The sequence below is a fragment of the Oncorhynchus kisutch genome, linkage group LG4 (genome assembly GCF_002021735.2).
Source record: "Oncorhynchus kisutch isolate 150728-3 linkage group LG4, Okis_V2, whole genome shotgun sequence".
NCBI classification, from domain to species: Eukaryota; Metazoa; Chordata; class Actinopteri; order Salmoniformes; family Salmonidae; genus Oncorhynchus; species Oncorhynchus kisutch.
In genome coordinates this window covers 8,083,382-8,097,586 of record NC_034177.2, presented here as the reverse complement: position 1 = coordinate 8,097,586, position 14,205 = coordinate 8,083,382, and the positions used below count along the sequence as shown (strand labels likewise).

The 14,205-nt window shown below is 41.8% G+C and overlaps 1 protein-coding gene across 2 annotated transcripts; it reads left to right on the top strand.

The window, feature by feature from the left end:
* Positions 1 to 3,535: 3,535 nt before the first annotated feature.
* Positions 3,536 to 11,336, top strand: dynlt2b (dynein light chain Tctex-type 2B). 2 transcript variants are annotated; one of them, XM_020480164.2, is made up of 5 exons: positions 3,536 to 3,786; positions 6,398 to 6,531; positions 9,797 to 9,866; positions 10,519 to 10,582; positions 10,679 to 11,336. In XM_020480164.2, exons 1-5 carry the CDS (start codon positions 3,728 to 3,730, stop codon positions 10,751 to 10,753), a joined length of 402 nt encoding a protein of 133 aa, XP_020335753.1. In that variant the 5' UTR covers positions 3,536 to 3,727; the 3' UTR covers positions 10,754 to 11,336. The 2 variants fall into 2 exon arrangements, with proteins under 2 accessions (XP_020335753.1, XP_020335754.1); XM_020480165.2 differs by having other exon boundaries at positions 3,542 to 3,786; positions 10,674 to 11,336.
* Positions 11,337 to 14,205: the final 2,869 nt, after the last annotated feature.

Sequence of the window (14,205 nt, the reverse complement as noted above, 5' to 3'; positions counted from 1 at the left end):
CCCCCAATACTAAACTCAATCATTTAAGGGAATAAATTCAAAACTGACCCAAGTCACGTCTAGGGGCAACTTCAACCTGCCTTCACATGAGGGAACAGGCAAGCTTATCTGGACATACGTTTTGGGGGGAAATCTGTACCATCCTACAGTATACCCGGTCTAAGGCGTATGGTCTTTTCTCAATAGAAATGGTGCAAGTCAAGTCCCGTTGTAGCATGCAACTTTGCTCAAATTCGAGAAAAAAAACAGGATTCTAAAGCCTCGCACTGTGAAGTCAACCTGGCTCGGCCTGGCTGGCCATTGGTCGATTTTTTTGTGTTTCCACTGCCTCCAGAATATGTAAATGTTATGTTGTTAGCTAGCCATTGTGACTGTGCGGGTATCTTGGCTAATGTTGCAAGCTAGTTAGTTAATTGTAGAAAGTCCTTTGGCTACAATTTAGTGTTGTAGCCAAAGATGCGGAAGAAATTGTATTCAACCTCACCACGTTGTAACTAACATTACCCCATACTCCCGATGCCAGCTAGTCAAATGTTTAACTTGCTAAACGGTTAACGTCGTCAACAGCAAAACAAGCTCGCTAACTAGTTTAATTCCTAACCTTGCTTGCCATGGCAGCTAGCTAAATGTTTAGCTTGATAGCTATCTAAATGGTTAGCGTTGTTGATAGCATGACATCCTAGCTAGTTATCTTAATCCTAACCTGCTTTTCACTAGCTAGCGGGCTAACCAAACACACCAGATGACAGGTTTGATAGGATGTAGCAAGCTATCTTTCAATACAAGAACATTCCTGTGTCCAGTTTTCTGAAGGTTAGGCATAGGGTTACAAAATCTGTCGGCTGTATATCAACTGCCTAAAAATATTTGGTATGCTGTGCTCTTCTCTTATACCAACACGTAGGCCTAAACACCAACACATAGGCCTAAATATCGCTGACATTGGGTTGAGTAGGCCATATTTCACACTCATCAATGTTTTTTTAATTTTATGCTGTTGCGTTAAGATTTGGACTGGGCAAAGCAGGACTGGACTGGGCAAAGCAGGACTGGACTGGGCAAAGCAGGACTGGACTGGGCAAGGCAGGACTGGTTCTAAACCAGGCAGTCAGGCTGTACCAGGCAGCTGGTTGGTGTTGGCATCAGGGAATAACAAATAAAACGTGTACATAAATCCAATGTAGTGTATAGTGCAGTGGCCCAATCTTGGCAACTCCACTGTTATTTTTTACATTTTCCCACGGTAGACCTCATCTGCTCATAGCCATATCTAATTCATTAGCTAACCTGCTCATTTTTCATACAGCATGTTATATAGCTCGATATCTGTCCGTCAATCACAGCTGGCTGAATTGTTTTTATAGTTCTGCTACGTCGACAGTACCTAGCTAGCTAACTACTTTGCCACTTTGGACAGCTTATCCCTGGACACCGCGGTGGAAGCGTTGCTTAGAGCCCATTTGCTATTGAATGACCAATGGGGTGAGGCGTGGGTCTTGATGGTCTCAGAGTGCGTTTCGGTTCTTATTTGAGCAACGACGACCTTTGGGACTGGTAGTGACATCTCAGGGCTTCATGCCCTCTTCTATTTCGATTCAATTTAAGGGATTTTTTTTGGCATGGGAAACACGTTAACATTGCCAAAGCAAGTGAACTCGATAATAAACACTTATTGAAATAAACAATACAAATGTTACAGTAAACATTAAACTTACAAAATATGCAAAAGAATAAAGACATTTCAAATGTCATATTATGTATACAGTGTTGTATATACAGTGTTGTACTTATGTGCAAATAGTACCAAAGGGAAAATAAATAAACATAAATGTAGGTTGTATTTACAATGGTGTTTGTTCTTCACTGGTTGACTTTTTCTTGTGGCAACAGGTCACAAATCTTACTGCTGTGATGTAACACTGTGGTATTTCACCCAATAGATATGGGAATTTATCACAATTGGTTTTGTTTTCGAATTCTTTGTGGTTCTGTGTGTAACCGATGTGAAATGGCTAGCTAGTTAGCGGTGGTGCGCGCTAATAGCGTTTCAATCTGTGACGTCACTCGCTTTGAGTAGTGGTTCCCCTTGCTCTTTGTGGAACGATGGGTAACGATGCATCGTGGGTGACTGTTGTTGATGTGTGCAGAGGATCCCTGGTTCAGGGACGGACTAAAGTTATACTGTTACATGTGTAATCTGAGAGAAATATGTGTCTCTAATATGGTCATACATTTGGATAGAGGTTAGGAAGTGCAGCTCAGTTTCCACCTCATTTTGTGGGCAGTGAGCACATAGCCTGTCTTCTCTTGAGAGCCAGGTCTGCTTTCGGCGGCCTTTCTCAATAGCAAGTCTGTACATAGTCAAGCATTTCCTTAATTTTTCACCATGGTCAGGTATTCTAAACCAAGTTTGTATCCTATTCCCAACCTGTACCCTTATCCTAAACCAGGTTCATATCCTCTACCCAGGTATTCTGCTTCCAAATATTGGAGAATATGCCAGAGTTGAGGATGATGAAGAGTTTAACTATAGCCAATTGTAATTTGTGGTCTGTATCATCAACCCCACAGGCTTTTTTGGGTTGGAGGGTTTGTATTTTGTCCTGTAGTTAATTCAATGTAATTGGAGAATCCAGTGAGTTCTGGTAGTCTTTAATAGTTGATTCTATTTGATCATGTATATGTTTTTGATGTTTGTTCTTTGTTATAGAGCCAAAAATATTGGAGAAGTGGTTTATCCATACAGCTTCTGTTTTGGATAGATAACTCTTTGTGTTGTTGTTTGTTTAGAGTTTTCCAATCTCTTCTCAATGTATCGGTCTGGTGAAGGTCAGGTTTGCCAAAGTACAAGTGGGTCAGTGTGGTGAGGTTCTCCTTTTTTTTTTTCCTAAGCTTGATTTGACTAAAACAAACTTTTATGGATTTAAAATGTAAAGAATTAAAGTACACATAAATAAATAATAAGAGGAGGAGGGGTTGGGTAGAGGATGTGAACATTTAAAGGGAAGGGCTGTGAATAGGATACAAACCTGGTTTAAGGTAAGGGGACTTGGGTTGGGGGAGGGGTAAATAACTGTATTAAAAATAGAAAGAAGAGGATGGAAACTTGTTGTTTAGGATACTAAAGAACAAGTTATTTCAGTATCCTAATTACCTTTATTACCCATCCCCCCTAACCTCTCCTCCAAGTCAAGACTACCAATCCTAAATTGAGAGAAAAGATGACTTGAAGGAAGGTGAAAAAAATAACAAGAACCTTGAGTGAAAATATGTTGTTTGACCAAAGAAAGATTGGATGCAAATATCAACTGAATTCTTTCAAAATGTTTCATACAATTGAAATCACCATTTTTTTTGTTTAAAAAAAAAAAATCTCCCAATGTGCATTACTTCACTGTCGCTTACAATATAAATACTATTATTTACGTAATTATTTTCATTTGGGGCTAATTATTTTGAACTCAAATGGGCTCTTGGAAGATGTTGTCGTAACACCGTTCAACATTTGAAGTCTTGAACGAGACCTTGTGTTTCCAACAACCGTTGAGAAGGTTACGCTTGGTTCGTTACACTTCCGGAAGCGGAAATGTTGTTATGGTAACATTAGCAAACGTTTATTCAAGCCTCTTGAGGCTTTAGCTCAATCTCCATTGCCATGTTTTTATGTATTATTTGCTAAATAAGCTTTTTTTACCATCCAACGCACCATAATACATACGCAGTTAAAATGGAGGGAACAGATACCGGAGGAAATACTTACCTCATTAGACCGAATTATCATCACAAGTAAGTTGCCATACTCAATGCTAGCGGTAAAGTTCGCTACCTAACGTTAGCTATGGTAGAGAGGAAGAGGCGAAGTGAGAGGTTTTACTGCGCCCAAGAAAATCATTTGGGTGGTCGTTGGAGGTTCAAAGGAGTTAAGGTAGTAGTGGTTGGGAGGAAATGGCGACTGCTTGAATCTGAAAATGTCCAAAAGTGAAGTGTGTGACAATGAATGTAATATAGTGAAATCAAAGAATGGAACAAAACGAGCAAAAGTTGTGGTAGAAGACAAGGATCGGTCCAATAATGCACTGCGTTAAGAGATTCATTTGGGAACTCCCATTTGTAATATAACGTTATAGGACTGAATTCAATCAAGGTGACTAGAAGTTGCCGAGTTTACTGGTTAATTATGTTGAAGAAGAACAGAAGAAGCGTGCGCTGGATCTGGCTAAGTTGTTCACGTCAGAAACAACATGTATTGATCTTCGGAGTAGGGCGCCTGCCAAAGAGGAGTTATAGCTGGAGTCTCGTTGGCTATAGATAACGAGTACATTAGTCCGAAAATCCCAGGAGTGGTCAGTGTACCTCACCTGACCCGTATGGTAAATGGAAGGAAGGAGAAAAGCCTATCGATGTTATTGTTGTTTGATGAGTGTGGATATCATTTGTGGAACGTTCCAAAAGGAACCTGTTCCAAAAACTTCGTAAATGACAAGGTTGTCAACAAACAACGCATACAAATTTGTATAGCGGCAGAATAAGATACCAGGTAGGGAGTCGACCTTTTAATTACGGTTTTCACTCACCACGTTTATTCTGGAAAATGTCTGCCCTCACTCTGGTAGCCTATGGACAAACATTAAGAATAAGCTACGTGGTAAGTTGACGCCTATTCGTCAGCTAGTTGAATTGATCATGCTACTTTGTATGCGTTGTTTGTTTGCATACTTGTACTCTACGAAGTTTTGATAACAGATTCCTGTTGGAACGTTCCACAAAGGATACCCACCCGTTTGAGGAGACCTACCTAATGTGAGGTGTGTAGTGAGAGCATTTGTGTCCAAACATTATCAAATGTTTGCAGATGGGAGAAGTATACTATTGAAGAATCTGTCAATGGGAAAACATTGCAACTGTGGCGGGGATCATACTCTGGACTTCCTCTGAGTATCATGTTAGGGTGAAGGAGGTTGAGGTGTCAAAGATCAGGGCAATTACAGCAGATCTCTTATGTGGAGGCGGTGAAGAGAGTCGAAGGAGCAAGAGGCAATAGTGTTGAAGATATGGTGGTGGATGCATTGCAACCAGTTGTTTTAAGTCAATCGGGTGATCTGGATTCACTCATTGTGAAGAGTGTATCCACCGTGATTAATTGTACAGCACAATTGTCAAAGAAGTCCAAGAAGCTGGACATGATTATATCTGCAGCCGAGAAGTTTTTGGGGCTCCAAGACTAAACGGCAGAAGCACTGCAAGGATTATTGTTGCTAGGAAATGTCCTGCCCTCACAGGGGTCCATTGAGCCTTTGTAGGGACCTGATTTATATTTGTATCAAAACTTATTTTTTTAAATGTCAATTTATTTTTTAATAGTTTGTATGATATTAGTTTTTTTTTTAAACTTACATAAATTCCTTTTTTGGGATCCTTATTATTCACCCGCACAGTAGGTGGCGGAATGCACATCAAATTGTTGAGAACACAATTATACCATAGAAGAATTTGTCCTCATGGAAAAATGTACATTGTACAGCGCCCCTGGAGCAATGTGGGTTAGTTAAGTGCACAGCGACAGATTCTCCCCCCACACTTTGTCAGCTCCAGTATTGGAAACAGCGACCTTTCAGCTCTAACCTAGACTACCTGCTACTCTAAAATAATTTGATTAAGTGACACCTTTTTCTATGGAGGTCAATGAGAGTGTGTCAATAGGTCACCAAAAACACAATTGCTAATTCAGTACATGAGGCTTATTTTATCAAATAGAAGTTTGGTAATGGGTAGGTTGTTACTGATATAAGTGGATGCACGTGGCAACTTACCCCAAAAACAACTTTGTGTCGGAGTTGTGCCTGTTGTCATAGAGATCTGATAGACGACTCATCATGGATATAACCCGTTTTAGCGTCACCATTGAGGGCTTCCACCATTTTAAAGTAGTCAACTGTGTGGGGATTCATGAGTTGGGAGCAATCAGCCAATGAATAAGAATAAAATGTACTACTTTAAAATGGCGATAGCCTCAGCTACACAGATGATTCCTCTAGCTATGTCTATGGCCTGTAGTTTACATGCGTATCTGCCCTCTCATTGGCTAGAATTGTCCTACCTGATCTCGCCTCCCACCTGCCTTCCATACTTGAGGACATATTTCACATTGTTAGAGTGGTCACTCAAATATCTTTCCAATATAATATACAGTCTTTAGCTATGCTGCTGCAGCAGTCAACGTTCAAGACATTTTGTTGCACAATTTACTGTTATGTAGACTAGATTAATAGCTAGCTATGAAAAAGAATTAGTTGGCCATCTAGCTATCTAATATCTAGCTAGCTAACATCAGTTAGCAGGGCAGCCTGGTGTGTCTCTCTGTCTTTCCCTCTCTTTATCATTTTGTTTTTTATTTCAGGTTCAAAGCAGCTGTTGTGAAGGAATGCATTCATGATATCCTGAGAGAACAACTGTCTGGGGTGCAGTATGATCCGGATGAGGTCGGCGTTCTGTCCCGTTCATTAGCAGATTGCATAAAGGACAAACTGAAGGGTGAGAAACTACTCAGCCGTTACAAAGCCTCTAACTGTGGGTGACGTTGTGAAACAACTCTTATCCTAATAAGATTAGTAAATGTATGGTAATGAGTGTCTTATTTAACTAGGCAAGTCAGTTAAAGAACACATTCTTATTTTTAATGACGGCCTAGGAACAGTGGGTTAACTGCCTTGTTCTTGATTTCCTGCGGTGGGCAACTTGTTACAGCTGTTAAGTCATTGATAATAATCTGCCACGTTTCTTTTTTATGGCATTGCTTTAAGATATAAGGGGAAATCATGGCTACATTTTAATACAATTCACGAGTTGATTTTAGAAACTCTGTTTAACACTTTCTCATGGTTGGTGTCTTGATAGATTTGTCCAAAATCATTTGCCATAAAACACGACTTTTCGTACCTTGCATTTATAGCAGTGTTGTTTGGCCTTAAATCATATATTAAGCATGCATCAGTTTAAAATAAGTCCTGAATACTTCGCTACCAGTAAACAACAAAAAAAATCCATAGGGGCCGACCAATTGGACCCTGGTCTGCTTAAATGTGCAGAGCCCATTGTTGGCTCAATAACGCACATTTTAGTTTGACCATTGTTATCAGGAAATATGCCAAAAGTATGGAAATCAGCTCTTGTGTTGCCACTCCATAAAGATGGGGAAAGTAGTGATCTCAATAAATATCACCCCATTCCAAGGCTTCCTTGTCTATGATTCTAGAATCCTTGGTAAATGTACAACTTTGCAGGGTTTAGTCCTGGACATAGTACTATTACAACAACCACTACAGTCAGGGTTTAGTCCTGGACATAGTACTATTACAACAACCACTACAGTCAGGGTTTAGTCCTGGACAACAACCACTACAGTCAGGGTTTAGTCCTGGTCAACAACCACTACAGTCAGGGTTTAGTCCTGGTCAACAACCACTACAGTCAGGGTTTAGTCCTGGACAACAACCACTACAGTCAGGGTTTAGTCCTGGACAACAACCACTACAGTCAGGGTTTAGTCCTGGACAACAACCACTACAGTCAGGGTTTAGTCCTGGTCAACAACCACTACAGTCAGGGTTTAGTCCTGGTCAACAACCACTACAGTCAGGGTTTAGTCCTGGACAACAACCACTACAGTCAGGGTTTACTCCTGGACAACAACCACTACAGTCAGGGTTTAGTCCTGGACAACAACCACTACAGTCAGGGTTTAGTCCTGGACAACAACCACTACAGTCAGGGTTTAGTCCTGGACAGCAACCACTACAGTCAGGGTTTAGTCCTGGACAGCAACCACTACAGTCAGGGTTTAGTCCTGGACAACAACCACTACAGTCAGGGTTTAGTCCTGGACAACAACCACTACAGTCAGGGTTTAGTCCTGGATAACAACCGCTACAGTCAGGGTTTAGTCCTGAACATAGTACTATTACAACAACCACTACAGTCAGGGTTTAGTCCTGGACAACAACCACTACAATCAGGGTTTAGTCCTGGACAACAACCACTACAGTCAGGGTTTAGTCCTGGACAACAACCACTACATTCAGGGTTTAGTCCTGGTCAACAACCACTACAGTCAGGGTTTAGTCCTAGTCAACAACCACTACAGTCAGGGTTTAGTCCTGGACAACAACCACTACAGTCAGGGTTTAGTCCTGGACATAGTACTATTACAACAACCACTACAGTCAGGGTTTAGTCCTGGACAACAACCACTACAGTCAGGGTTTAGTCCTGGACAACAACCACTACAGTCAGGGTTTAGTCCTGGACATAGTACTATTACAACAACCACTACAGTCAGAGTTTAGTCTTGGACAACAACCACTACAGTCAGGGTTTAGTCTTGGACAACAACCACTACAGTCAGGGTTTAGTCCTGGACAACAACCACTACAGTCAGGGTTTAGTCCTGAACATAGTACTATTACAACAACCACTACAGTCAGGGTTTAGTCCTGGACAACAACCACTACAATCAGGGTTTAGTCCTGAACATAGTACTATTACAACAACCACTACAGTCAGGGTTTAGTCCTGGACAACAACCACTACAGTCAGGGTTTAGTCCTGGACATAGTACTATTACAACAACCACTACAGTCAGAGTTTAGTCCTGGACAACAACCACTACAGTCAGGGTTTAGTCCTGGACAACAACCACTACAGTCAGGGTTTAGTCCTGGACAACAACCACTACAGTCAGGGTTTAGCCCTGAACATAGTACTATTACAACAACCACCACAGTTGTTAATGAACTTGTCAATGTTTTAGACACTAAAATGAAATGTTCAGCTTTTTTTTTTTTTTACCTGTCAAAAGCTTTTGATACTGTTTATCAGGCTATTTTATTGAATAAGTTGTCCTCGATAGGTCAGAGCTCTGACGCCTGTTGATGGTTTCATGATTATCTTAGTGACAGAACTCAGGCCATTGTGATTGATGGTGTTACGTCTAGAAGTACATAAAGGTGTACCGCAGGGGTCGATTAATTTTTTTAACCTATTCGCTATTTATATAAACACACATAAAAAACCTATCTCGATGAGCTGGTTGAGAAGCTAAGATTAAAAGTTGTCTTTTTCTACAGAAACAGATGGTGTCTTTCTCTAGGCAGTAGGAAGAAGATTATTCAGTCAACCTTTTTATCTGTTCTTGATTATTGTGATATTATTTATCAAAGTGCAGCTGCTACTACTCTTAAACCTCTGTATGCCATCTATCATAGTGCCTGTCGTTTTGTTAGAGGCCACAGTTTTGATACTCATCACTGTATCCTGTATCGAAAGGTTGGCTGGACTTCACTAAAAACCCATAGATCTCTACATGAATCCCTTTTTGTTTCCAAGGCCCCCTTTTCATAAACTTCCGTCATATCTAACTTTGTTGTTGAAGTATAGACACCCGAGTTGCCTAACCTGTTCACAGGATTGGTTAACTATTGAGCTTCCTAGGGTCTCCACAGAGCTAGGTAAATCTGCTTTTAGTTTTAATGCACGGTATTGCTGGAACACATTTCAAAATACATTTAATAATGTTGATGTTCTGGTGCCTTTCCACATTTGGAAAAGAGATATTGAGACCTAGATGTCTTCCCTGTCAAAATAAAGGTGAATTAAAAACACAAAATATTGAGACATTGAACTTGGACCCGGTAAGAATCCCGGATCTTGCTGTCAGACAGTTATTTTGTTATATTTCTTTCTCAATTGACCTTGTAACAAACACGGTTAATGATAATGGTCTCTCTCTCTCCAATAACAGATGTGGGCTTTGACCGATACAAGCTGGTGGTACAAGTGGTAATTGGAGAGCAGCGAGGAGAAGGTGTCAAGTGAGTGATGTGTCATTGGCTCCTATACCGTTTAGATCATATGTACGGAGGATGTGTCATTGGCTCCAATACCGTTTAGATAATATGTACGGAGGATGTGGCACTAGCTCCTATACCGTTTAGATAATATGTACGGAGGATGTGGCACTAGCTCCTATACCGTTTAGATAATATGTACGGAGGATGTGTCATTGGCTCCTATACCGTTTAGATAATATGTATGGAGGATGTGTCATTGGCTCCGATACCGTACGGAGGATGTTTGTTTTCCTTTCTCCCAAGCTACTATTTGTGTGCCCAATTTCAAGACCATCTCTGACCATCTTTTTAGTTCACAAGTCTAATGGACCCCACTTATCCTCATAGAAACATTGTTGAGCACTCGAGTGAACAAAGGTACCCTAAAGCTTTTAGTAGTAGTTGTATGTAGTGTACCCTTTAGGGCTAAAAACATAACTAGACTGTAAGGAACTATGAACTCTGTCCTGTACCTTTTTTTTTTATCAGGGAGCGTGCCTGACACCTAGTGGTGGCTTTAATGTCAAAATGCATTCTGTTGGTTCCTGTGGTTGTTGTATTGTGATTTCCAAAGCTTCTTTCTTTGTATTAAAGTTAATTAAAAGGATCTGATGACTTCTTCCTGTCTCACCAGGATGGCTGCCAGGTGTTTCTGGGATGCTGACACAGACAGCTACGCTCAAGACATTTTCATGAATGTAAGTGTTTTTATCTTCCAGTCTGGTATGAATATTATTTTTTTTCTTTTTTTGTTGTTGATCGTCTGTGATACTATTTTCCCTCCTCTAGGACAGTTTGTTCTGTGTGGCGGCTGCTTTTGGCAGTTATTTCTACTGAGGACAAAAGAAGATGGGAAGATTTTGCAATAGCTTTGCTATTTAAAAGCACTCATTACTTCAGTAATTGCATAATTACTTTGACACAAGAACTTTTAAAATGAGAGTGCTCCACATAAGACATCCACAAAAACAGAAAAAGATCCTCAAAGCATCTCTGAGTAGAAGTGATGATCCAGGATCAGTTTAACCTTTTTTTAGATCATAGTGAATAGGATTACAGGGACAGATCCTAGATCAGAACTTCTACACTGAGATTCTTTGTGGATTTGAGCCGAGAACTTTCCCTTTCCCCGGGGGAAGATGCACTGTGCAATCTCTGTTGTGTTTTTTTGTTGTTGTAAGTAGCAGCAAATTACAGTTAAATACTCTGACAGAAAGAGGACTGTTGCCTTGCTTAATAACTGCAGAGGACAACAAGACAGGCACTGTTTTATTCATACTAATGTCAGGTCAACCTAAGAATAAAACATGCATAACCTACACGCAGACTGTAGCTGTAACATGGTGTTAAATGCTGTCTACCAATGTTTCTTTCTAGTGTATGTCACTTTACATCACCCTTATTGCTATTTGTATACAAGATTAGTTTATTAAATGTAATTAATTTCAAATATATTGGCTATTTGACTTGTCCTTGGGTATTGCAATTGACTTTCCAATTTTATACAGACATCCTTGCTAATGAGGAAGGCACAAACAAATGAGCAATTGTTAACTTCCTATCTTGTGGCCATAGATGCATGTACTTTATGTAGCTAGGTTATCCAGCTAGTTCCCCAGTGAATATGTTCTGTGGTAATTACCTGGAAGCGTTAGCGTACTTTGCAGCTGGGTCCTCAGTACACTTTCGACTTTGAATTATTGTGTATCTCTCACCACTCAAATGTGTCCCGTGTGGTTCAGTTGGTAGAGCGTAGTGCTTGCAAGACCAGGATGTTGTGTTCAATTCCCACGGGGTGCCAGTATAGGGAAAAAAACTAAACATTTATCCACTCACTACTGAAAGTCTCTCTAGAGAAGCGCGTCTGCTAAATGTCTCCAATGTAGTAACACAGGTGAGTTGCTCTTATCTTTCGGTAAACCCTAGATACTGCATGAAAAGCCCATGAGGCCGGCTGTTTCTGAAATACTGGAACCGGCGCGCCTGTGATCATACCCACGCTCAAAGTTGCTTAGGTCACTCGTTTTGTCCATTCTAACGTTCAATCGAACAGTAACTGAATGCCTCAATGCCTGTCTGCTTGCTTTATACAGCAAGCCACGGCCACGTGACTCACTGTCTGTAGGAGCGAACCATTTTCGTGGTGTTGTACCTAATAAACTTGAAACGATTAGGTTACGTGTTTGGGCTCTTTTTAACCCATCCTAAATATGGTTGTTTTCGCCCGTTCTTTACAAGACTAACTATTTGTGTTGGTCGTGAATGAGGTGGTGGAGTGATGCATTGGAACACCTGACTTAAAAGGAGACCAGTGTGTCAGGTGTGGGAAGTGCACCAATGGAAACAAAGTGTCACATATACATGTATTGTCTCTCAAATACATGGAATTTTAGCCATATTAGCATAAATGTGACATCAGTCAAAACACCTCAAAACATGCTATCAAGAACAAGATGTAACTAGCTGAATCCCCATAGGGCAGTTTCTTGTCATTGTTCCTAGCTATCTGGCCATCCAGAATCAGGGCAGTTTCTTGTCATTGTTGCTAGCTGTCTGGCCATCCAGAATCAGGGCAGTTTCTTGTCATTGTTGCTAGCTGTCTGGCCATCCAGAATCAGGGCAGTTTCTTGTCATTGTTGCTAGCTGTCTGGCCATCCAGAATCAGGGCAGTTTCTTGTCATTGTTGCTAGCTGTCTGGCCATCCAGAATCACAACACACATACGTCTGCCCCATTTAAGCTTCGGTATTGTTTTTATTGACGTTGTCAGCTAACCTGTCTATGCTGTGGGGGAAAAAAACTGGATAACTTTTGCCGTATTTTTTTGGTTTAGTTTTGTTAAATGTATTTATATTATGACTTTACCTGTGTAAATGTGTGATATGATATGCTTTCCTTTGAAGAGGGGGCTTTTGTCTGACAGTTCAACTCTGTGCAATCCCTTTGGTGCACTTGCTCTCGTCTAGACTAACGAGTTGCCATTGAAAAGGAGGTTTCGTCAGTTCACTAGGGAGAATGACCGTGAAGACGAGGAGGATGTGGAACTGAAAATGATCTGGATGAGGATTGCAATATTGGTGAGTTGTTCTTGGACTTTGAAAACAATTTGACTGCACATAATGATGTTTAATACAAATGTATTCCCATGGTCCTCCCAAGTGACACAGTGGTCTAAGCCACTGCATTGCAGTGCTAGCTGTGCCACTAGAGATCCTGGTTCGAGTCCAGGCTCTGTCGCAGCCGACCAGGAGACTGTGCACAATTTAGTCTGGGTTAGGGTAGGTTTTGGCCGGCAGGGATGTTCTTGTCCCATCACGCACTGGCGGGTTGGGTGCAATGCACGCTGACACGGTCGCCAGGTGTACGGTGTTTCCTCCCACACATTGGTGTGGCTGGGTTAAGCGGGCGTTGTGTCAAGAAGCAGTGCGGCTTGGCTGGGTTGTGTTTCGGAGGACGCATGGCTCTTGACCTTCGCCTATCCCGAGTTCATCAAATCAAATGTATTTATATAGCCCTTCGTACATCAGCTGATATCTCAAAGTGCTGTACAGAAACCCAGCCTAAAACCCCAAACGGCAAGCAATGCAGGTGTAGAAGCACGGTGGCAAGGAAAAACCTCCTAGAAAGGCCAAAACCTAGGAAGAAACCTAGAGAGGAACCAGGCTATGTGGGGTGGCCAGTCTTCTTCTGGCTGTGCCGGGTGGAGATTATAACAGAACATGGCCAAGATTTTCAAATGTTCATAAATGACCAGCATGGTCCAATAATAATAAGGCAGAACAGTTGAAACTGGAGCAGCAGCACGGCCAGGTGGACTGGGGACAGCAAGGAGTCATCATGTCAGGTAGTCCTGAGGCATGGTCCTAGGGCTCAGGTCCTCCGAGAGAGTGAAAGAAAGAGAGAAAGAGAGAATTAGACACCGAATTAGACACCGAATAGGACAGGAGAAGTACTCCAGATATAACAAACTGACCCTAGCCCCCTGACACAAACTACTGCAGCATAAATACTGGAGGCTGAGACAGGAGGGGTCAGGAGACACTGTGGCCCCATCCGAGGACACCCCCAACTTACCATCCTGGGACAAGGCTGAGTATAGCCCACAAAGATCTCAGCCACGGCACAACCCAAGGGGGGGGGGGGGGGGGGGGGGGGGGGGGGGGGGGGGGGGGGGGGCGCCGGGGGGGGGGGGGCGCCAACCCAGACAGGATGATCACATCAGTGACTCAACCCACTCAGGTGACGCACCCCTCCCAGGGACGGCATGAGAGAGCCCCAGTAAGCCAGTGACTCAGCCCCTGTAATAGGGTTAGAGGCAGAGA